Genomic DNA, 24906 nt, shown 5'->3' with positions numbered 1-24906 from the left:
ATCCATAGTATTTTTTTTGGCAGTAAAAGAAAACTGAGAGAATATCAAGTCAAATGGGCCTGCTTGACATTACAGAAAAACCAAACAACAAAATATTAGACCAAAACTTCACCTGACCTCAAGACAAGTGCATGGGAATATTCTGCATAATTTTTACATGAATAAAATTGGGGTTTTTTTCTAACAGCATTTATGTTTCCAATTAGTCGCTGTATCTCTTCAGCTTCCCACAAGCACTTCAGTAGCTTTGCACTGATTTGTGGCTTAGGCTTTCTCTTTTAGCACTTTTAAATCTGTAACAAAATGCATTACTAGCCTGCCTCACACTGGTGCTCCAAGACAAGGAGGCAGCCCCACTCCCACTGCTGGAGACCACCAGCAGAAAAAGGTAAAAGGCCTTTTCAGCAGTAAAAATACACTCAGCCAGACATGGGCACAGCCAGACTGCCTCTTTTCCCCCAAAATTAAAAAAACTTCAAAAGCAGCCTACCTAATTAATTAGAAAGAATTAACAGAAAGCATACACTGCCAATTTAACAATCAATTTTCACCACTTTTTATTTTTTGCGTTTTACTTGAGGGACGATGTATGCATTTTGTCCTTTCAAAAAGTCTGCCTTTATTATGATTAAGCACTGAAACATAGCATATTTACAGCTAAATTTATTGTCATATTCACTCTGGAACTGGCCATTTGGCTGACTAAGTTGTACCACACGAAGGCACCGTGACATGTACTACTAAGAAATGAGAAATGGCAGATGGGCATTTCCAAAGAACCATCAGCTTTGCAAATGGCAATGCTACAGCTGAATATAATTTGCTAAAAATGGTTGTCAAAGATGAAGATCCAGGTTTAACATCCTCCCTGAACATGCTGGAGCATTTCCTCCCACTTTGGGAAGAAGTCTGCCATTTCCAGCAATACACTACTTCATAAAATAATTTTAGCATTGGCCAAGATATTTCTCTCAATTTGAACCTTCTTTTGCTCTGGTGTGCCCAAACCACTGCTTTTCATTTGACTCTGGATTGTCAGAACAAGCGGCCCACACACATGTACTCAAAACTACACCTAGACTGAAAATTAAAGGACATCTAAATGGAATTTTAATTAAATCAAAAATTAATGAAAATTTAATTTAAAATAATTTTTAAATATTCCCGTATCAGACTAAGTAGGATGTTGCTTGATATGAATGATGTTATATCATGGAGTAGTCTGCGATTCCAGGTCCGTGGAGAATCCTTTTCCAAGTCCAGGAGCCCTCAAGTTGCTTCACAGGGCACCACACCACTGCACTTCCTCTGGAGTCTGATTGGCTTCTTTTCTGCCTTTTTTTGACTGCTATTCATTGACCTCCAGGTGGCTTCACATGGCACTACCTTCTGGTAGTGACTGCCACCCAAACTGTCCCCCTTAGCAAGTGGAAAAGGATGTAGTACTTCACTAAAACAAGCAAACAGGGAAGGGGGTCTTGTACCCCAGTTAAATATAAATTTAAAAGGAGAAGCATTTAAAATGAGAAATCCTTGGCCTGTGTGACATGTCCCTCTGTTTCCATAAGGACTGTCACAGTTCAAGAAGCAAAGGTAGTATCTGGCCAGCTGGAGATTAAGCAGTTCTCCAACCGGACATTTTGAGGAGAATTTCCTTGAGGTGAAAGGAAACAAACAAGAAAACATTGTCACCCACATAAAGTTTGGGATCAAAAGTTAAAAGCCAGCCTTCTAGGCTTAAAGAAAAACCTAAAGCAGAAAGCATTATTGTTCTAATCACTGATCATGAGGACAACAGAAGAACTATGTTGTGACCAAAAGCTATCAGTCTCAGGTGGCAACAGTGCTCTCAAATCCATTTTCACGGTTTCACACCCTTCTGTAATTCTAATAAAGTTTTTAACCCTGAAGAGGAAACTTCCAAACAATGCAATACTATACTTAAAGTACTGCTGAATGTTACTGAATGTAACATGTTTGCATGGCAAACTCTTAGAGACCATGGTTATATTTTCTTCCATGTACTTTTGCTGAGAATACTATCTGTACTCCAAAAATTGCTTACCCTAAATAAAATACCTAAGGAATACAGTGGAATGTGATCTGTTACTACCTGTGTGGAGTAAGGGGCATTGCAAAAAAGCAATCTGTTTCTCACAAGAACTAAGAGACAGTCAGAGCTGTCTGTGAATGACACAGTAACCTTGAAAATTCATAAATAAGAATGCAATTGATAAGAAAATTGCAGACATTTTAGTAAGGCCAGACCAGTTTCATGAAGCAGATGAAAACAAAACTGGAACAGAGAGGGGTGAGAATTCCCTGCTACATATTCAAGCTGAATTTTTAAATGAAATGTTTATCTGTACTTGAAAATCATGCAAATAATGACAGCAGCAATGTGGGAGATCTGTATTAATGTATAAATTAATTTTCAACTGTTTTCAATATTAATTACATTATATAGTTAATATAAGACATTTCAAACCTGTTTTTCTATTTTACATTGAACCTCAATTATAATTCTGAGGAAGAAGGCTACATTCAGCAGCAGATATACCAGTTACAGATCAGTTTTGCTCACAATAAAGAAAACAACCTCAGGGGATTGTTGATTTGGCTTTGCCCTATTTTTGATTATTCTTTAAAATTACCTTTTAAATATGCTTAGTATCTAAGAGTGGCAAAAGTGTTTCTTAAAATACTTGCATACCGTGAAATGGAAGAATGGATGCAGCATTTCTGTAACATGAAAATATTTTTATACAAGTTGCACAGACATAGAAACATGTCACAGCCCCCAAAATAAGACGTCTAAACAAGGCCAAGCTATAAGGAAAGCAATGGAGTAATATTCCAGCAAAGAGTTAATACTTTAAACACCCACGACTCCTAATCTATTTTTTATCAATTATTCCAAGAGCTCAACAGAATCTACTTAAACACTGAGATGATAGAGTAGTACAGGTGGGTTACTAACTTTAAAAATTTACATTTATTATCCAGGGAACCAGCAATAAGAGCATCATTTTTACAGAAAAGTAAGGCTGAAAGTGCTCTCATGAAGTCCATTCCCCTGCCCCAGGGCAAAAACAACTATACATAAACCATTCCTGACAGATATTTGTCTAACTTGTTCTTAAAAACCTTCAGTGACAGAGGCTTTGCAACCTCCCCAGGCAATCGGCTGCAGTACTTAACTATCCTTACCATTAGAAAGATTTTCCTAATGTCTAACCTCAATCTCTCCACTACAATAAGCTTGACTGTTACTTTGTACTCTATCCCCAGCAGAATTAGAAAAGAGTTTCTATTACTTTACTCTTTACATGAAATTTCCATATATTTTTAAATGGTTATCACATCTTCCCTCACTCTCCAATTCCCTAAATGCATAATGGCCAACTAGGTCATATGCAACCTGCTGGAGCAATTTATCTGGTCTCCCATGTAGTCCCCTCAAGGAACCTCCCTATTCTGGCACTGCCACCCCTGTACCAGAGACATCTCCACCCAAAATGCAGGCAGTTAAGCAATACAAGATGCAGATAGAGAAGCCGGACTGGATGGCAGCTTCTCAGATTGCCTTCCTGCAAAGAAAGGTCCCACACAAACCAGCAGAAGCCACTGTGGAAGAGATGGGAAATGGAGAAAGGTACTCACTCAACCCAGAGAAGGGCAGGTGAAGAGAGGAAGGGTTGAGTCTAGAAAAGAGGGAGAGAGGCTCTTACACAACCTGGAATTACGTTGCACTTAGTTGTCTGGAAGTGGGAAACATCTGGAAACAAAGGTGAAGGAAAGCAGGGAAAAGCAGGAAGATTACCAGAAGAGTAGGGAATTTGGAAGGGAAGTGAAATCAAATGTACAAATGGAGAGGGATTAAGGAGCCTCAATACAGAGAGAGATGTTGGCACTGATGGGAGAAGAGGTGAAGAGAGGTTGGGACAGCACGAAACACAGTAAGAAATGCAGCAGAAGTCCTGTGTGCCAAGAAATACAGCACAGAGGTGGGGACGCTGGAGAAGCTCCACCAAGTTGTGTTTCTATGAGCATGAGGATCTTCTAAAAGATGAATTCTCTTTCTCTCCTAAAGCAGGGCCTGTGGGAGTGCCAGTCAAGCTGAGAAGTTGCTCCTTGGGAGTAACCTGGTCTCTCTGGATATGGCCCAAGGTCAAGCTTCGGTGACAATGACTTTCAGACATAAGGCTGCGAGGGATTACGGAAAGATTTGAGGGTGCCATCACTTCCACAGGGAAAGGTGTGAGGGAGAAGATATGTGGCTATGACAGAATGGGATCAGGAGATGACAGGAAAAGTCAGTGCTAGATTGAAAGGCAGCAGCCCACTGCACAGAGCAACCTCTTACTATTTATTCTGGTTTCCATAGTGCCAGAACTAATAATCCCTCCAGCAGTGCTGAGGGTCACAGGGCAGGAATGCCTCTGAGTCAGCCCAGGTCTGACAGAGCTTGTGCTGAGATGGAGTTAATAAAATCCTGATGAACCTAGGCTGACCTTGCAAGGTCAGGAGGCTTCATAGACTGATTCCTAATCCATCCCACAGTGTTCCCATTATCCTTTGATCATCCTGGACGTCTCTGTGCCACACACTCCCCAGTGATGGAGAGCAGACTTCAGAATCACACTGTTCTCCTAAATGAGCACTCAAAACACACACTAGTGAAGGAAGTGTCTGATTTTAAAAACAGACCTTGGCTGTCCAGAATTGCCACCACTGTTATCCCAGCACTGGCACGGCACTAGGAGTGGCCAGTGCAGAAGGGACAGAACTTTGTGAGCAAGTGAGAAGGTCCTTCTGACCATCACACCAAAGCAGGGCTGTGTCACGGCCACATCTTGTCATGCCCCTCAGTGCATCAGACATGCCCTGACACAAATCTGTGCTGCTTCTGGCAACCAAGGGAAAAAAATCTTCTGAAAGTTTGAGAGTTACTGCTCTAGTCTGAAAAACACCCTTTTTGCAGTTCCCAGGGGTCATGTTGTCTAGACCTCTGGCCATTCATTCTGCTCTTCTCTGGATGCTTTCAGTAGGCCACAGAGCACGGCTCAGAGCAGAATCAGTACACCAGCCACACAAATGCCAAGTAGAGTGGAAAAATTATTTTGCAGGCAGACTCCTGTCCATATATTCTAGCATAATATTCGTGGCATAGAATTGTTGATTGATATCCATTTTCTGAACTCTTGCAACTGCCCATCTGTTTTCTGCAGACCTGGTGTCTCACCAGTTATTCTACATTTTGATTTGCACAGCTAATTATTCCTGTTGAACCACAATTTAGAACTTGTCCTTGATGAACTGCATCATATTTATTTCAGATCAGTTCTCCAATATATCACATTAATTTTGAATTCTAATCCTGTGCTCAGAGGGTTTACATCTTCCCCCTGGTTGGTGTCATCTGGAAATTTTGCATGCAGATTCTATCATCTAAATCATTAATTAAAATTAAAATACTGAATATTTTCTGGCAATCCAGGGCAGAATCCCACTTGACAGATCCTTCTGGTTTGACTGTGAAGCACTAGTAATTATTCTGAGAAGAGCTTTCCAGCCAACTGTGTACCCACCTTGTAGCCCATTGTGCCACCTTGTTTATGAGAAGCTGAAAAGACTTCAAAAAATCAAAATATATTTCTTCACTTACAGAAAAATTAGGCTCTACTGACAAGGTACCTTCTGGGCGAAAAAATCCAAGCAAATTTATTTATCATGTTATTATCTACAGGCTAATTATTAAAAAATTCAGTTGACTATTTGAGTCAAACTTTTTTTCTCCAAGAATATAAGATAACTAGCTACTCCAGTGGGGGACTGGGAAGGTCCCAGAAGAGTTTATGGGTAGGTGCAGTGTTTGCTCTTTCACAGATTTTTTGAACCTAAACTGTCCTCCAAATGTTCTCCTGTGTAGCCACTAATTGTTCAGAGATTGCTTCAGCTATTTCACCCTATGTTGAAGAGAGAATTTAATAAAGTCCATCTTGTTCTAAAACATCCATTATCCTATCTCATTAGTTTATAATCTGTTCTTGCTCTAGTTGGAATTCTTACCTTTCTAAAGGTTGCAGTTCTTTTCCTTCCACTTGGTTACAGATCACCCTTTTAGGCAAAGAATTATACAGAAAATTACATTAATTACTCAATCCTCTCTGCACCATCAGATTATGAGTTTTTTAACTGACATTTTGTAATTCCCTGTCAACTAGTAGCCCAGGTCTTCCTCTTATTACTACTGAAAATGTAGTTTGTTTCTTTGTTATCATACCCTTTATTAGTAGTACCTTGTTCTGTGAACTGGGCTGCCTGATTTGACCCTTGCATTTTTCTCATCTTCTTTTACTCTCATCTCCAGTAACATATTGAGTTTCCACCTTCAGAATGAGTCCTCAATTATCAGATCATATAATTTTATCTCTTCTTACCCTGTTTTACTGGAATGCCTTTCATCTGGGCTTTTTTTACTCTTTATTTTGACTGGGAAAGTGAAAGTTATTTCCTTTAAAAATTGCCAGAATTTCTCAGGTTTGTATCCCAAGAAACATTACCTATCAGTTCTATGAGCTCAATGCAATATACTTTCTTTCATACTATTGCTTTTATTCTCAAATTCTCTTTTCTCAGCTCCTGAAGAATGACAGGCTCACTCTTTCCTGATTGCTACCACTCAAATTGCATTTTACCATCATAGGCTCAGCCATCTCTTTCCTAATCAAGCCTAGGAGCACTTCCCTTCCACTCTCCTTTCTACATTCTGTAATCCTGAACCTATTATACTTACATGATCTACTGCATTTAGTATTTAGCACGTAAAGTGAAAATATTCTAAATGTTTGCTATTGTTTGGTAATACATAATAAAACTGGATGATCCCATCTCTTGGGACAAGAGCCATCTGTAAAAAATTGGAATCTTTGGCATCAGTGCCAGTAAAATGAGCGTACAGTCAGGATCAAAATGTCTCCCAGCCCTAACTGCAAACCTTTCCAGGTAATAGCAAATAGCAATGTGGAAAGGAAGTTTAGGAAATACTCTGACCATGGCTGCACAGAGGCACTGTCCTCCCAGGCTTCTTTTGCCAGCACTCTGGTCAGCTGTAAATTGAAATTATTACTCTGGTTGTTGCAACAATCACTTAGCATGTCTAGATTCAGTGTTGACACCACACAGGCTTCAGATATCAAAGCTTTTTTGTACAAATTAGCTCCCTTCTCATGTGGCCATGCCTCCTCTGCTGATAGCAGATATTGTTCTCTCCTACAGCTAAACTGGCACTCCAACAACACAAAAGGAGCACTACAGCAAGGATCAGAGGAGCAACCATATGCAGCTGCCATTACATTCTTATTACATCTCTTAAATTAGCATAGCACAGTCCGATGGATTTCTCTGAGAAATACATACCTACCCACTGTTTATTATTGCTGAGTACATAATATAAATCTAATAAGGAACAAGAAAGATCTCCAAAAAGTAAATACAGATATCAATTTGATACAAGTTGGAAGTTTTCTCCTCATACAAAGGAAATATAATTCAATCTGTTTCTTTAACAAATCTCCTGAATGTTTGGTGCCCCTTAATGTTTAATAATTCTTTAGTACAGCTGCCAAGATTTGAATATGTTTATTAACATCTTTACCTAAGGGCAATTCCAAAGGAATATAAGAATTTCTTACAGGAGACCAAGCAATCTTCATGCCATTAAGTCTCCAAAATAGGTCTGAATCTGCTGGGTTGTACCACTGTCTGATTGTTGTCCTGGGCTTCCAGGGACCCCAGTTTCATCTCTCTGAATTTTAAGCAGCTCTGCTTGCCAGGTGTTTTCCATCCAGCAGCAGTCATGAGGTTACCAGCTTTTCGACACACCCCTGCCCAAGCACCCTGGTCACAGTGCCAACTTCTGGGAGCTAAGGGGTAGCAGACACAGTGGCAGAAGTGTGTAAAACTGGACAGAAAATAATATAGTAATGCAAGGGTGTTAGGGTTTCCAGCAAAGGAGAGAGCCAGGTTAAGGAAGAGAGCAGATATCCTCACAGTTGGGAATTTTGGTGGAAAGCAAAAGAGTGACAAAAACTCCTAGGAAGAGCTGAGGACTGACAGAGGGCAGCAAGGACGAGAATAGCAGTGGGGAGCTTTAGGAGTGTGCTGCTGGCTAGACAGAGGAAGGAGAGCCCTGTGGCTGTCCCAGATTTCACATCTCGCATTAGCACTGGAGCACATGTGGAGGAGAGCTTCCCGCTTCCTCTCCTTCAGGACACGTCTCACAGACACGCACAGAAACCAGGCTGTAAATCAAAGCAAGGCAACAGAGACAGTTCAGAGCTGCACCACCACTCCAAACCATTGTGCTGGTGCAGACAGCTGGACACAGAATCACACCCCACTGCAGCCAAAACTCCTTCTAAAGGCAAATATTTTATATTAGAAAAAGAAATGTCTTGCACATCACTAGTTTTCACTAAAGTACTAATCCCTTATCTAGACCTACTAAAACAAGAGCAATATCCAGTTGATTTTCTATGCATTTTTTGCTGCATCTCAGCTGGCTGGGAGACATGGAAACAAAGCAGCAGGATCTGCTCATCCTCTTTTCCTCCTCCTGCCTCTCAAATCAGAAACCATCCCATGCAGGGAAAGCACTAAATGAACTCCAGCAGACTCTACACTAGAGGGAGCTTTCCTCAGAAAGTCACACCACCGTGGCATCCTCTTTCTCATTACATTATTTTTAATCCATCTACAGAGAAATACACCAGACTGAGGTGAAACAGTTACCATTTAAACCCTCCAGTTTAGCCACCTCAAGCACTGCAGCAGGTCAGTGGTGCGGAGTGGGGAGTACAAAGAGAGGCTGCCTGGCAAGTTCTGCCCAGAGATGTGATCCAGCAGACAAGATAAGGCTCAACACTGACATGTTGCTGAGAAGCCTCCTGACATGAACCATTTCCATCCTGCAGCCTCACTAAACTCCTGTGTTGAGCACAAGAGCAACTTTTCAGACTACATTTTATACTGACCCAAGAGACTACTCATGGTTAAGCTGTTAATGAGTACTTTAACGAGGAAAGCTGAGATAAACTTTCCCCAAGGCTTGTGGCCATCCATTTCTGAAGGCAGAAACATGGATAACTGTGCTCCTCACTGCTAATACAAGTGTTGAACTGGTCTTCAAGTGAATTGTTTAAAAAAACTATTTAAGCTATTTTTGAAAGTACTACAAGATGCTAACGACAGTCAGGACCTATTCATTTTCTGAACTCCAGTAAATTGTCTGAAGAATATGAGTGGAACTAGAACAGAAATCCTTACCTGTGAAAGCATTTGTGGCCTGAAAACCAGCTTCCTGCATACTGCTCTTCCAGAGAAGCTTGAGATTCCCGTCTCAACCTGTCCTTACTGGAGACAACTGCTGAGCTTGTTGCTGTCAAGTCACTTCCATCTTAGCTCGTCAGAGTCCATTTCTCTTTCCATTCCTGTAACTGGCACCATCCAGTTCCCACCTGCTCCCAGGTCTTTCAATGTGTAAGCAGAAGGGATCTGCACTGAAACTAAGGAGAAGTGTTGGACAGTCCCATCAACCAGCCAGCCAGAGGATTTGTGCCATGATGAATGTGAAAATGAAGCAAATCACCTGTCAAGGCTTCACTTCCCTTTTACAATTAAGTTCTAATCCTCTGTTCATCCAGCACCATTTTTTCAGGTCTCGGCCAATGACGATGTTCAATTGTCTCTCCTCTCTTGTGTTCCTCTCCCCTCAGGCACGCTCACTGAGAAATTAAAAAAGAAGAGATTATGTTTCCTGATGACCTGTAGCAACACTAAAATTAACAGACTCCAGGGAACAAAAACCCAAAATATATTATCAGGGATTGATTGTACACATTAAAGGAGATCTTCAGAAGGCAAATCTTGCGATTTTGCTGAGATGCAAAGTGTGACCACACAGCTCTTTGAAGTGCAAAGAGGAACAGTGCTGAGGGTGTCATATGCATCTCTGAGAACATGATATGATTTACATTTCAAAAGCCATATTTAGCAGAGATGGGGGCAGCAATACAATAACAAAATTGCAGTTAAAAGAGAAAAGGAAAAGTACTCAAGGCTCTCAAGTCTAGTCTATTCAAAACCACAGTGAAACTATTAGCATTTCATATAGCTGCTTCCCTCCTTTTCTGGAGCAGGAAGAGAGAGAGCTGTGTGCCAACACTATATATGCCATTCTTACCGTCTTCTGCAGTTAAAAACCTCTGCATTTCTTCCCGTCGATTACCAAACTTTGTATGTCTTGCTGTCGATTATCTTTTAAAAATCTCAATTGTAACACAGAGGACACAATTCAGATGTCTTCAGATATTCAGTGAGGTTAAAAACACCCACAGGCTGCACAGCAGAAAGGTGTGTATTTTACTTGATACTGCTATATAGCATGGATACTTACAGCTCACTGAAAACTACAGCTTGTTCCAGGTCCAGCTTTTAAAAACTTTATTAAAACAATTACTTTAATGGAGTGAAGGTGACCAGCAGACAGGCACATGTTTAAGGATATTATTTTAGAAAACAAGGAAGAAAGAAAAGAGGACTTGGAGGAGAACCCACTCACTCCCCAGCCACCCCGTTCCTCATCATGATGCTTGGCTCACTATCTCCCAGCTCAGTGGTACAGGCAGTTTGAAAATATATCTGTGATGATCTTAGGACCTACTAATGGATTTTAGATGATGAGTCTAGCCAGGGTTTGCAGTACTGGACTGGACCCAAGGTCTACCTGCTAGAGCAGCCCATGTCAGAGTATGGCAGTCCCAGCAGCCGCTGCTTTGCAGAACAGAGCAAATGCCAGCTCAGGGAGCAGATGGGAATGATGCACTGCTTGCTCCCCAGCCCCACGTCACCTTTCACCCTGACCTGCAAGATCTAGAGATGAGCTTATACCTGAAGCACAAGTCTGAATATCCCAGAGAGTCCAAAACTGCAGAGAAGATTCACCTTGGGTGAAGGACAAAAAGAATCTCTCTTCAAGTGTGCCACTGAAACCAAGTGAGCCTGACACCTGATGAATGTCATTTTCCTTGCAACACATTGAATGAAAGCTAGCTGTGAGCAAAGATGAATCTCAGTGGTATTGCTTTTCCCCCCGATTTTGTAATGCCACTATTACTGAAGAACACATGTTTTTGTCTCAACACACAGCACAGGAATGACTGATTAGTTACTTGTATTCAAATCTAGTCATTTGCATTCGGATCAAATAAGGTTACAGAACAGATTTTAAGTGTTTTCCCCATTTCTTACCCAAACATCTCAACCTAATAGAGAAGAAAGTGGAAATTAAGGGAGAGAGAAAAAAAATATGTGTAGTATCTTTTATCAGAAAATACTGCATAAAGAATTTTAGAATACTGTTTAAAAAGCCATTATTCCTGAATATTATATAGGTCCTTGAGATACTTTTTCAACCCTTTGAAGTGCTCTATGCAACTAATAACAATTTCATATGAGGCTATTTTATTCTAAAATATATATAACTGAGCAAGTATAATATACATACACAGCAGCATATAGTTCTTTTGGGTCTTAACATTGTGCTAATTATTCTATAATGACTATAGGTGGATGCTGCACTCATTTCCCAAGCTTTTTCTCTAGAGGCCTGCATTTCCTCTATATTTATAAGAGGAGGTCCATATTTGCATTTACATTTTCAGTCTTATAACTTTTGATTTTGGTCTATAAATCCAAAATGTTGATGCTTCTATTTTCAACATTTTCATTTCACATCTTAGAAACGCTCAAGAGATGTGCAGTAATATGTCAGCATCCAGGGAAATTCTCCTATTTTATTTATATATATTAGATATAATAAATTTCTAATTCTTAAAAGAATAAAGTATTTTCACTTTACTGAAAATTAATATTTTATTAAAAGAATAATTATTCTCCACATCTTCAACAGTTCTGCTAAACTAGTTAAGAACCCAGTAGTGCTGAAGAAACACTACAACACAGGCACTTTCAGTAACCACTGCTTCTTCAGATAGAAAGATGTAATTTTAACAACACTACAAGACACCAAAACATTTCAAGAGTTTATTCAGACCTTAACATTTAAAGGACAGTGCACTGCATCAGGTTTAAGTCCTTCCTTAAGGCCTCATGTGAAAGCAGATGCTGGTATCTCTTGATTGCTCTAAGTGAGCATTTTCTATCACTGCAAAAGTGCTCTTCTCCCATGCCAGATAACAAACTCAGAAGTGGCTGGCAGGATGGAAGGAACTGGAGCAGGATGTTGGGGCAAGCCTGTGCAGTGCTTAGCACTTGCTGGGCCTTGTCACAATTCAAAATCAAGTTCAGTACTTATAAAACACTTCTCCCTTACAGCTACGTGACCTATTTGTGATCCTTTTCATTAGGCACATTAGGATCCTTTTAATTAGTCACATTTGCACAACTATAGGTTTCTCAGATTACAAGTGCATCCAGGTGAAGATGACAAAGCATCCCAAATTATACCACAGCAAATAAGGAAAACTGAAAATTCTAGTTAAAACAGCAGGTAGAGCTACAACCTTTCTATTGTACTTTACATTGTCCAGAAATTTTCCACTAAAGCTGAGCTTATGTTTAAAGGGAGGAGGGTTATGTTTGCTTCCCAACACATTGGCATGTTTGCATGCCTGGAAAGGGTCAGGACCTCTGCTGACACATTTCAGTATGGCTCAGCCAACTCCAGTGAAGCCATGTGTTTATCCATTTCTATCAGAGTGGTGCAGAAATGCTGAACCAACCTGCTTAAGGGCCCAAAAAGTGAAAATATATATCTCAAAAAGAGAGAATAAACAATACTGATAAAACTACAATAAAGTGTGATCTTTGATGAAACTTTTTTTGCAACCAGCAGAGACCCCAGTGGGAACTGATTAGATGGCAAGAGAAAATGTGGACTAGAAAGAATAGAGATTTTTCTCTTTGATCCATCTGTTGCCTTCTTTCCAATAGCAACAAGAACTCTGCTTCCACTTCTGCTTTCATTCATCTACTCTGCAGTATTATGAGTCTCATAAGCAAACCAGAGCAAGCCACTGTGCTGTAAAAGTATGCAGCTGTGCTCTAAGGATTTTTGGCTACTGTGCACTTACACAACAGAGTATCTAGAAGAAATATCAAATCCATTTGTTTTTTTTTTTCTCCACCATTCTCAGATTTGGTCCTGAGAAAGACACCACCATCTGAACCTCACATGAATTGCAAACAGAAATTATTTTGACTATTTAGCACCTTATGTGTCTTACACGTTCTCATGGTGTATTTAGCTAGTAAACATGTTATTTCCCTTTTCTAAACATTCAAAGATGCAAAAGGGTCACAGAAAAAAAGAATCTGTGGGAGAAAAGTAAGCAAAGACTATAACTAAATTCTGCATTAATATCTGCATTTTATGAAATATTATGCAACCGTCAGCCAGGACAAGACTGGAGGAACTTGTTCTGAAAGAAGAAGTGAAATATTGCTTTTTCCAAGACTGATATTTCTGTAACATCTTGAAAAACTCAAAAGCACTGGCTGACATGTAAATGCTGCAAATTGGTTTTTTCTTGTTTGGAGAGGGGATTTTTTCATTTCCTTTCACTATATAAAGTCTGCTTCTCTGGCCCATGCTTTGGTTCCCACACAGGCTTGAAGAACTCACTCAATGTATTGCCAGAAGAGCTACGTCCATAGGAAGCACTTCCTGTGATAGCCCTTGACATCCTTTGGGATGCTAAAAGACAGCATTTCACTAAGGTGTATAACACATTTCCTAACAGGAATATCTGTACAGGAAGCCCATGCATTCACATTTTTAAGAAACTTACTGAACAACTTGTGAGCTGTGCTTTAAATTAAATTAATCAAGGGAGGACTCATGCTTGGAGTCCTTGCTGTCAGGTGAACAGGTGTAAAAGGGGAGACCCTGCTCTCACCGTGGTCCCTGCAAAAGGCGGGTGCGACAGGAGCAGACCCCAGCGGGAGCTCGGATGCTGCGGCACCGCCCCGCTCCATGGGTGAAAGGAGGACAGACTGGCATGACGGGCTGAGCTGGCAGCACGGCTCCAGCTCAATGGGAGACTGAAGCACATCTCCAAGGAAAAAAGTCTTCTGATGAAACGCACACAAGTACTGAACTATCAGCATGCTTAAACACTTTGCTGAAGTAAGGCCTATAATTCCCATAGGTTAAGGCAGCATAGACTTGGGTATTTCTCTAAGAAGTTTCTGGGTAGAAAAACACTTCCAACATTTTTTTGTTGAACTGGGTTTTTCAAAATATCTTTTAAAGTTTGCAAAAGCCATTTAAAACGAAGCTCTTGTGCACACACATAGCTCACCTCTCCAGATCCGTTTGGATTTACCACATTTTCCAGGCTTTGGTTTTGCTTCTCACACAGATTCTAAACTATATAAATTAATAGCAACCAATTACACCTAATCTTTTTCAGTGGTAAGGCCTGCATTTTACTGTGTGATCTTCATGTATTTTATTTACTTCTATCTATAATTTGTCTTCCTTCCAAGATAGCATTGCACCAGGGCTAAGTAAATCCTGCTTCCTGGGAAATACTGTGCTCCATAACTCATAGACCACTAAAAAACTCAAGGCAGCTTTCACAGGAGACCATACACAAATCAAGCAGAAAACCAGATGTTCGAAATATGTTTATCTAAGCACATCTTTCTCTCTCTCACACACGCATGCACACATATAATTTGTTTTTACTTTCATTCTTCAATATTTGCATAGGTCAGTTGGGACTTTTTAAACAGCTGCTGTATTTTAATTTTTTGGTGCATTTCAGCGACATACAAAATGAGTTTGTATGTTAAGTTTTGTTATACACATTTATATTCCTACAGATATTATCAGATACTCTTAAACTTGTCAAGGAATTGTGTCCAAGCTTCTTCATACTTCTTTTTTGTTACAGCACTCCCTAAATTGGGGGAAATGGAGAACAAGCAAAGCAAAGCAAGGTGGTCTTTTTTTATTAGCTGAAGCAGGAAACAGGTCTTGAGAAGAGGGCTTATGGCCAAACCCCAGCAGTGTTTTTCCTAGCCTGTTAAGAAAATGTTCTGTAAAGCAAAATATATCCCAAACACCAGCACACACTGCAAAAAACATTGCAGACAAGATCCAGTTAAAAAGGAAAAGGATGACTGTTTCAGTAGAGACACTTCTCCTCCTTTTCCTCCTGTTTCTTTCTTTCTAGAGTCAAGAAACAAACTGAAGCAATGGCCAAAAATTGGTCTGTCTAGTAACTTCATGCCGAAGTAAATAGCCTCTGGTGATCATGTAGAAAGTATTATTTCCCAGAATCACAGAATATGCCAAGTTGGAAGAAGAATTATCGAGTCCAACTCCAGGCCCTGCACAGTACCAACCCCAAGAGTCACACCATGTGTCCGAGAGCACTGTCCAAACAGTTCTTAACCTCAGGCAGCCTTGGTGCTGTGACCACTTCCTTGGGAAGCCCTTTCACATATGAAGAAATCCTATAAATAACCAATAACGCAAGCGAACATGCCACATTCCCTTCCATTCATCTTCTTAAGTGAAATAATTGAATCCTCTATTTTCTATCTCTGCAAACAAACTAAGAAGCCATACATTTTATCATAGCTGTGCTGACAGAATGCAGTCAGTGGAAAACTCAGTATACTAAGATCTCCATGGCAAGCTACTGGGTTTGGATGAGATAATTATTGGGAGAAATTGTACAAGCTGTGCTATGCAGTGCAAGTAAGGAGATTGCATTGTTTATTTTTGCAACTTAATAAAACGATAATTACCAGAATTTGTCACAAGAAATTATTAATCATGCTGCTCTATGAACCTGACCAATCAAAGAAAAACCCGATCTCTGAATTTTATTTGCCTAAATAATAAAAAGGTAGTAAGAGCAGAATCCAGTCTCAGTATTTTTCCAGAGGAACAAAGGGTCACTATTTGAATTTGCAGAAGGCTGGTAAAAGCAAAATTTACACTGAACAGATTGAGAAAAAGATGACAAAATTTTTGACTGGTGTTTCTGTGACTTGTTGGGGAAATAAGCAGTAGACAGAAACCATGGGAATTCTGCATATCTCAAGACTTTGAGTATCCAACATCCAGCTACAATCCAAAGGGCATTTAGCAACCCTGCACACCACTGGAAAAACTGTGGTTGTTAGTCACAGCTGCAGAACCTGACCATCCTGACAAGCAGCAGTAGGACAGGGAAGTGACTCATTTAACCCTGGCATGCCACAATGGATGTGTGAGCAAGGAGGGGACACCTTAGGAGAACGCAACATGGCCACTGCTGATCTGCTGCCAGACCATCATCAATGTGGAGCTGAGCATAAGATGAGACACATTTCTCACCTTCTCCACTCCCACAGAAACCCATTGCTGCTTCAACAAAATCTTTCTTCTGACTCCCTTTCTCCTCATCCTCAGAGCCCACCATACAGACACACTCACTGTATGTTGTTTACAAGCTCTCCATTCGCCAAGTTCCAGGTTTTTTATCAGCCAACACAAGCTCCTCAAGCTCTTTATTTAGGCTTTTAGGTGTAACAGGAGCACATGGATATTTGCCATCTCCGTGCATTACTGTTGCATAATAAAAGCAAATGGGCAGTGCTTCTTTTCTGGAGCAAATTACAGTTATGTCATATATGCCCATCATCCCCAGAAGATCCAATATCAGGCTTCCCCTCTCTACTGACATTTTCTGGGCAAGGGCATCACATCCACCAAAAAAAGTGCACAGATGATAGCAGCCTCTCCCACTGCATTGATTAGAGCAGCCAAAACGCCTATTACACACAATGAAGATATAGACACACATGCCTACTTGGCTTTAAAAAGTCAGAATTGTGTGGATCTAGCCAAGCTGCACTTTGTTTCTGAAGGTAGAAATATCTGCATATTGTTCTGGAAAGAAAATGTAGAAGACAGTATCTCTCATATGAAAATCTAAAGCAGAAGGGCAGAGTCCTAATACAGTATGGGGGACCATGGAAGTAAAAATATATTGGAATCTAAAAATTCAGGGGTTAATAATAGTTACCCACAATTATTCCAATTTCTGTCAAAACACAGGGTACAACTGCAAAAGTACAAAACTATGCTCATTTTGACAAATGCAAAATGCAGAAGAGAACAGTTCTAACTGTAATGAAGAAAGAACTGATGCTGAAAAACACTCAGGGATGAGGAAGCTGCTGGAGAATGAAACTACTGTCTTGGAGTACAAAGCTACTACCTGCACAGCACCGGGGTTTGCTACGCACGACTCTGGGAAGTGAGTGTGCTCAGTCAGTCTCGAGAAGGACATAACATCCTGTGCACCTGGGCCATGTCCAAAGAAAATCCCCTTCTGCTAAGGAGTCAAACATGAGTTATACAATTGAATTAGCATAAACTGACACCATATTATTTGAAGAAACACTGATAAGAATGTCCTAACTTTCTAGAACGTTGTATCAGTCAGTGCAATTAACGCCCATCTGCTGTGATCAGCAGTTGTTCAGGAGGGCAAGGAAAGTAAGAGGGAAGTCCACTAGTATTTTATGCACATTACTACACAAAGCTAGTTCTAGCTTCCCGTGAATCAAGCCATGCCACAAAACTTCATTTGGTTTATTGACAGTGTCTCGGGAGCCAACATCATCTGCATGCTGCGTGAAGAAATGCAAATGGAACATTATCCAGACAAGAAAAACCCAGTTTGAAGAAAATGTTGACAGCACTGAGCACATCAGCTACAGGGTGTTCCCAGCACTGCTTGGAGCAGCACAGGTGACACAGGCAGTCTGTGCAGTGCAGTCTCACATATATACCTCTCCCAGCCTAAAGAAGGCGTGCAACTGTTTCTGACTGCACAGATCCACTTTACTTCCAGTACCACAGAAAATTTAAAAAGATGTATGACTGCATCCAAAGGGAGCCTTGTTATAACAAATACCTAAAACTTCCCCTAGAGAATGACACCAGATTTTAGATGACTGAAAATCCGTGAGGTTTGCTGATGCATACTCTACCAGCTTTTTCACACTAAACTACAACCATCTACGTGAAGTAATAAGAGTTTTAAATTCCTGTTTGCCTCCATTAAGACCAAGTCTCCATTTTGACCAGTATCTAACCAAACTGGTATGTTTAAATTGTATCTCCATCATTATATTATGGCTGAGCTCTGAACTTAATGGAACAATCCAGATGGATCCAAAGTATTGCTTCAACGTGGTCGCCTGCTGCTCTGCTTTCCAGAGCATCCACTTGAATGTTTTCTTCTGAATGACACTAGATAACAAGGAGATTAACATGTATCAGAAGCCATATCCAAGCAAAACTTTTCCTGTGGTTTTGCCATGCCAGACTAAGGAAAATGAACTTCGCCTTATTACTCAATATTCCAGATAACACTGAAGAAAGTCCTCTTTCAACATTTTAAAAGTCGGTACTTTTGAGCCCTACAGTCAATGGGGTATAAGTAATTGCCTCAGCAAGTCTTAGCTACAACTAACAACACAATTTTACTCCAACTTCCAACACATAAATGAGAAAAAGAACAAAATAACAGGTTAGCATTTCTTGTATTTTTCTTGGACTTGGTACATTGGATTTCATATTTCTGGGCATGTTATCTGATCTCTCTGGGCTTCAGATCAAGTCACTAAAGTACATATAACTTCTACCTGTGGATTAAGGAGCTATAAAAAGCTTAGGGAACAGAAGTGTTACTGGTAAAACAGACAGAAAATGCTGAAGCAGAGCTTTGATTAATTTGATTTTGTTCCTAAGGGAGTATATCATTCTGCCAAAATCCAAACCAACTCAATTAGCACTGTAAAATCATGCCAAAGAAACAGTTTTAACTGAGGTAGGGTCAACGATTCTTTATTTTCAGGTAATACCAACATACATACTCGGCTTTAAGTCTGGCCTTCTTCAAAATATCTATTGGAAAACTACTCAAAAAACTCACAAAAATTCACATGAAAAGCACATCTGGGAAGCAATATCCTGAGGTGATCAGGTAAATCTCATGTCCCAGAAAAAGACAGTTCATTCTCTTCAATTCCCCATTACTCAACATACAAAAAGCAAAGAGGTTATTTTCTCCCTGTGCTTGAAGGACAGCTTTTTACATAAACAAACTGCATAAAGACATGGGAAGCAATGCTGTTACCAGTTAAATCTGTGAAATTCCCGAGAAGTTCTTGCTTAGCACAAATAAAAGAGAATCTCAACTCACTCACTTCAGCTGCACTGCATGAAGCATTCCTAATCCTAACTGGCAAAACCAAACAACTCATTAAGAACACCATGTTTGTGTTTGTGTAATCTAGTCCCTTATCTATTTTCTGCCACTGTTTCTTTAATGACAGATATATTTTTAACATGCCCTTGTTGTATTTTAAAATCATTCTTGCTATGCTCACGTACAGTGTCTGGATGCAACTGAGGCCTGTGACTGCATGGAACTGAAGTGTGTTACTAACACAACACTGACATCTCCTCCCTGAGTAACAGGGAGGGGAGGTTGACCAAACATCTCAACAATTGGTATTCTTATGAAGGAATATTGGGCTGATTTGTTTTTTTTCAAGCAAACATCCCATTCAACTGTTCCCTTCTCATACTCTCCATGCATGCCATCCCTTAGCTTTGTTTTGTGTTTTACGACAGCCTTTAAAGAACAAACCCACAACTCTTACTTTCAAATGTCCATGAGATTACATGTGCAGTATTTCAAGCCTACTTGTCAGTCCTCTCCCTCACCACCACAACCCTCTGCAATAAAGATAGATTCCTATAGGAAGGGCCTGCATAGTCATAATTTACAAATAATTGTGAACTATTGTGAATAATTGTAATTAAAGCTTCACAGCCCCAACCAGAAACACTGCAATCTCATATTAGAAGAAAATAATGATCTCTGCAGATGAACCATTATTATCTTCCTTCTTCAGTCATGGAGCTGCAGCTTTGTATTTCCCAGCTGTTAACCTATCATCAGTTTTACCACAAAAAAAAATAATACTTTTTGCCGTTCAACCCCACCACCTCCCCTTTAAAACAAGTGGAAAATTTAATGAGAGTCTGACTTTGTGCCTTTGATAATTAAGCTTCCAATATCATGGAATTTGTTCTAACAGGAGCATCTGCTTGCTGCATTGCAGCCCTAGAGCTAAGAAAGCATTGGACTTATTAATAAAATACAATAAAGAACTGAACATCTGGGTGGGAAAGATTCACAGAAAGGGAGAAGCTTGTTTTCCTCTCAAAATATTTAGGAGACTGCAAAGCTCATCCAAATAAAATGTAGTTATTCTGTTGAGGAAGCAGCTGGAATCAATGATGCTGATTATTCTTATTGCACTATATCCTGCTGTAAGAAACAAACCTATTTAGAGGAAACAGAGGGGAAAGCAGGAAAATCCCTCCTGTAATAATCTACCACATAGTTAAAAGCTCCTGGTAGTGCAACCCAATCCCATGCCCAAGGAACAGGCAGATGGGTATACATAAGTTCTTTCTGCTAACAGCGCTGGCAGAAAAGGGCTTCGTATCAACACTTCAAATACTGAAAAGAGAAAACAGGACAAAAATAAAACAAGAAACACTAAGATCCCAGAAGAGTTAAATAGCTAGAATTTTGGATCAACAATTTGAGCATCTTATATAACACAGTTCATCATATGGTACCCAGTCACTCATGCATCAAGAGCAGAAACTGGGTTAACTACAAAATTTCTCAGAAACAAATTGAAACCTTGATTTTAAAACACTTCTAAATGTGCCAGATACTTCAGTACACTGTTCAAAGTTAATTACCATCAAACTAAATATCTGTGCCTCACATTCTTTTTAAATGCAAAATCCATGGGGCTGCATGCAGATCCTGCAAATGGCACTTGCTTTCTGTAAGGCTATGCAGTATTTCTTTGCAGCCCCGAACTAAGAGAACATGAAGGCATCAGAAAACCTTTCTGACGGATGTTGATGACCTGTTGGTCATCCCAGAACCCACAGGTAAACTGGAATCTTCCGTTCAGCAATGATGCACAGACTTGACTGCATCGCCCCACCTCTGGCTGAAAGGGATACACCCCATGCCCTGGGGACCACTGCCTGCCCTCCTGTCTTCTGGGACAGCAGAAAAAGATTAAGGGGACAAATCCCCCCGACTGTCACTGAGGGGACAACCCCAGAGGAGCTGCATCATGTCTGTCTTTCTATGACAAATGGAAGAATTACTTTTCTGAGTCCCATTTTTTGGAAGGAGTAGGTTGCTACCCAGTACATGCATAAGCTAGCAAGACTGATCCTGATTTATCTAGACATTTTTCTGCCTCTTCTTATCTCTTCTAGCTTAAAACTCCTTGTCTGGTTTTTGTTGGTGTTCTTTGTTCTTAAACAAGATGCAAGAAAAAGCAACCAAAATGGTGTGTAATATCTGTTCCCTACCATGAAGACAGAACTAAAACCAAATCAACCATCCCTGGTATGTTAATTCAGTGCACATTATGTATTGGAAATGGGCCATTTTTAGTCACATATATCCTCACAATTTTAAAAGTCAAAGGTTTTGCTACTGTTTGCATCATGTTATCCATAAAAATACGTCAATGTAAACCCTATTTTTTATGTGTTGAGACTTCATGACATGACTGAAGCTCCACATTTATTTTAGAGTTCAGAAAAGGCTCTGGGCATTTTTATGAAAATCATACAGAATTCACAAGGAAAAAAATCAAATATGCATTTGCAGAGAGAGCTATGTGGATTTTTAACAAATAACCAAACCAAATTTACATTGTAGCCAGAAGCAAACATCAAAAACTCCAGTTCAGAGGGGTACTTTTTTAGTAACACAATCACTTCAGGAAACTATTAAAATAGCACAAACTTAAAAGCAGCACTGGCAAAAACTGAATGTAGTTCAATTCCAGTTTCCAACTCAATACCTTTTTTGCACACTTATGCTTTGCCATCCATACTCAGCTGCATAATATAAACCACCAAACTGCACTTATAACAAGTCTGAACTGACAATGCCAAATTTTAATTGAAACAAATGAGAGAAGTTGGGCAACACACAAGCATTTTATGGGGAAGTTAGCAGCAGTCACAGCTGGGATAAACCTCCACCCCTACAAGTGAGAAAGGGATCTAGTTTCCTCCTTTTATTTTAATCCTTCCTTCAAAAACCCAGACAAATCTGCTAAATTAAAAAAGCAAAAAACCACTGCAAACGAACAGTCTGACAAGTGGTGACTTCAGGAAAAAAAGTTATCTTCTCCCTCTTAATGAATGAAAATACATTTTTCCTCCAAATTCAGAGGCACTTTCTTGCCACAATTTTATATGTCAGCAGCTTGCAACAACCTCTTGTCATTTTAAGTGCTACACAAAACATCTCTGAAAATTGTTGGTGTATTTGTGTACACACTTGTGTGCAAATGTCTTTGTACAAAGCCCTGGATGCAAACCATGCCTGCAGTAAATGCTCTTTTAGAGTATTTCATGGCATCACTGCAGACATTTTTCTGCTTAGAGAAAAGACTAATTTACACTAAAAGGAAAAATCACCTCGCAAGAATATAAGCTAATCCTTCTCCAGGTGCTTTTGCTGCAATTATTAAAGCAATTTTGTCGTGAAAGTGAATGGAATCGAGGCAAAGGAGACCCTACAAAAAGTATCAGGAATTAAACACACAGCATTCAAATTGAAATCTATTTGCAATACCTCAAATCCAACTTATACAATCCAGACTTTTCTCTGTTATTCCAGTTAGGTGGATAAAAAAAATTCCCTACTTCACTATTACACCTGCTCCATGGATGTTAAGGCTGGGTGGGGACAGCACAAGGTGGCTGTCAGCCATAGCACTGTCAAAAACCATTTGCTTATACTTGGTTTTGGGAAAGCAAAAAGATCATCTGAGATGGAGGAGGGTAAATCTGCCTCTCCTTCCAACTGGTTCTCGACTCCTTGGATGAGCTCATCAGTAAAACATCACTGCTTATAATAGTCATGCAGTCCACAGAGAACTACATTACGATTATAGATGTCACTAAAAAGTCACAGCCCTAAATTATTTTTCAAATGTATTATGCAAATGTAAGTAAATGTATTTATTTCTGCAACCAGCTGAATCATAGCAGAAGTAAACTTCCAGTTTTGTTTCCTTACTGAAATTTTTAACTTCAAATCTCACATACAATCTATGCAGTACATTATAATACAGCTGCACAGAAAAGCACCTCTATCGTGACAGTGAAACCGTAAATTGTAACTGCTACACCTATTCCCCTCGGGAATGCTGAAGATGCTGGGCAAATGCCCTCTGCTCACATCATTAAAACAAACAAAGCCATTGTCATGAAATCATTCACTGTGCAGAAACTTTATAAGCTCTTCTATTATCTTTAATAGGTTAATTTGAGCGCTGAGAATCTCTAGAGTGCTTTGCAGCACATTAATAAGAGACACTTTCTTTATAAAGTTTATCATTATTACTGTACAGCCTATGTCAGCTCAAGTTTGGGGGTTTTATTTTAAAAAATTTTCCTCAGCCCAAGACTTGACTTTTTCAGTGAATGACGAAGGTGGTGGTGGTTCCTGAGGTCTCTTGCACAGAACTGCTGCTAGTTCATTTTCCACATTACTTTAAGAGCCCATTATTTCTAAAACTGCTGAAAGAATCTTCACTGAAGTCATGAGGCACCAGACCTTGACTGCACTGCTATTTCCCTCACTAAAATCAGGGGCTACTAGAAGTGCTACTAGAAATTAAGAAATCAATACCAGAAGTGGCAGTTGGCAAACACGGGAATGTTTCAGGTTTTAAACAAATTCCAGTGTTTCATACTACTGGAAATAGTACTCTGAGAGTACTCCGGCTACTTAAATACTTTAGAGCTTACATCAATCTTTATCCCATAAGTATAGCTGAACCTGATCTAGAGTCAGTCCTTTGGGGGGTTTGAAGACAGACATGGAGGACCACAGAGGCAGCAGAGGCCAGACCAATACCAGCAGCTTTCACCAGCCCCACAACAATCCCTCAGGTCCTTTCCTGCTTCTCTGACAAAATCTCTGTGCAGGTGGATGCCCTAACACAGCAGTGACAGCATAAAAGTCCACAACTGGGATGGCTTGGTTCAGCCCCTGAGGGCTAAACAACCCCTTTTCCTGGAGTCAATTCCATGTCGGCTTTGCCGAGGCTGGTGCAGCTCAGCCGTATTCGTGAGCCCTTCCTGGCCTCAGTGCCCAGGTGGGAAGCACAGGTGAGGCCCAGTGCTGGCTCACCCAACTCCACCCAGCTCCCACTGGGAAGGATCCATGGGGATATCATCAGTGGGGACATCGTGTTTCTGGAGCCCTCCCCAAAGACGGATACATCCACCTGGATGTGGAGCACAAGCTGTAACTCAGCACAAGGCACTTAGTCAAGCCCTAACATGATGACTACAGCACATCAGAAGCATCACTGCAATGCTTTTGGCAGAATTTTCCTGATGTCTGATGCTGTGCATGGCTGCTGTATTCCTGTAGGATGCCCAACAGCCAGATCTTAGCCTAAACCTGCAAACAAACTATTTCAAAGAAATCAACCACACAAAGAGCTTTTCAAATCATGCTTCACTTTGTTAACAAATACTGCCTGTCAACACTCTTTTGTGGTTTTTTTTCCTCAATGCTGCATCCCAACACATTAACCATGTTGGATTTCTCCCAAAAGGGGTACGAGAAGGGACAGAAAGCACATACAGTTTTGCTGGACCATCAAAGGCATATAACATTTTTTATTTTTCTTACACAGTAAAAAGCATTATTTAAACTTCCAGTT

The 24906-nt window shown here is 40.1% G+C and overlaps 1 protein-coding gene across 3 annotated transcripts in view; it reads right to left on the bottom strand.

The window, feature by feature from the left end:
- LDLRAD4 (low density lipoprotein receptor class A domain containing 4) overlaps nucleotides 1-24906 on the bottom strand; it is a 277773-nt gene that overhangs the window by 167114 nt on the left and 85753 nt on the right. For all 3 annotated transcript variants that reach the window (XM_068192975.1, XM_068192995.1, XM_068192966.1), the window contains one exon: nucleotides 9331-9788. In XM_068192975.1, the coding sequence (XP_068049076.1) occupies nucleotides 9331-9370 (40 nt within the window). In that variant the 5' untranslated portion in view covers nucleotides 9371-9788. The remainder of the gene's footprint in view (nucleotides 1-9330; nucleotides 9789-24906) is intronic.

This window comes from Anomalospiza imberbis, chromosome 1, assembly GCF_031753505.1.
Source record: "Anomalospiza imberbis isolate Cuckoo-Finch-1a 21T00152 chromosome 1, ASM3175350v1, whole genome shotgun sequence".
NCBI lineage: Eukaryota > Metazoa > Chordata > Aves > Passeriformes > Viduidae > Anomalospiza > Anomalospiza imberbis.
This window is presented reverse-complemented; position numbering and strand designations above follow the sequence as displayed.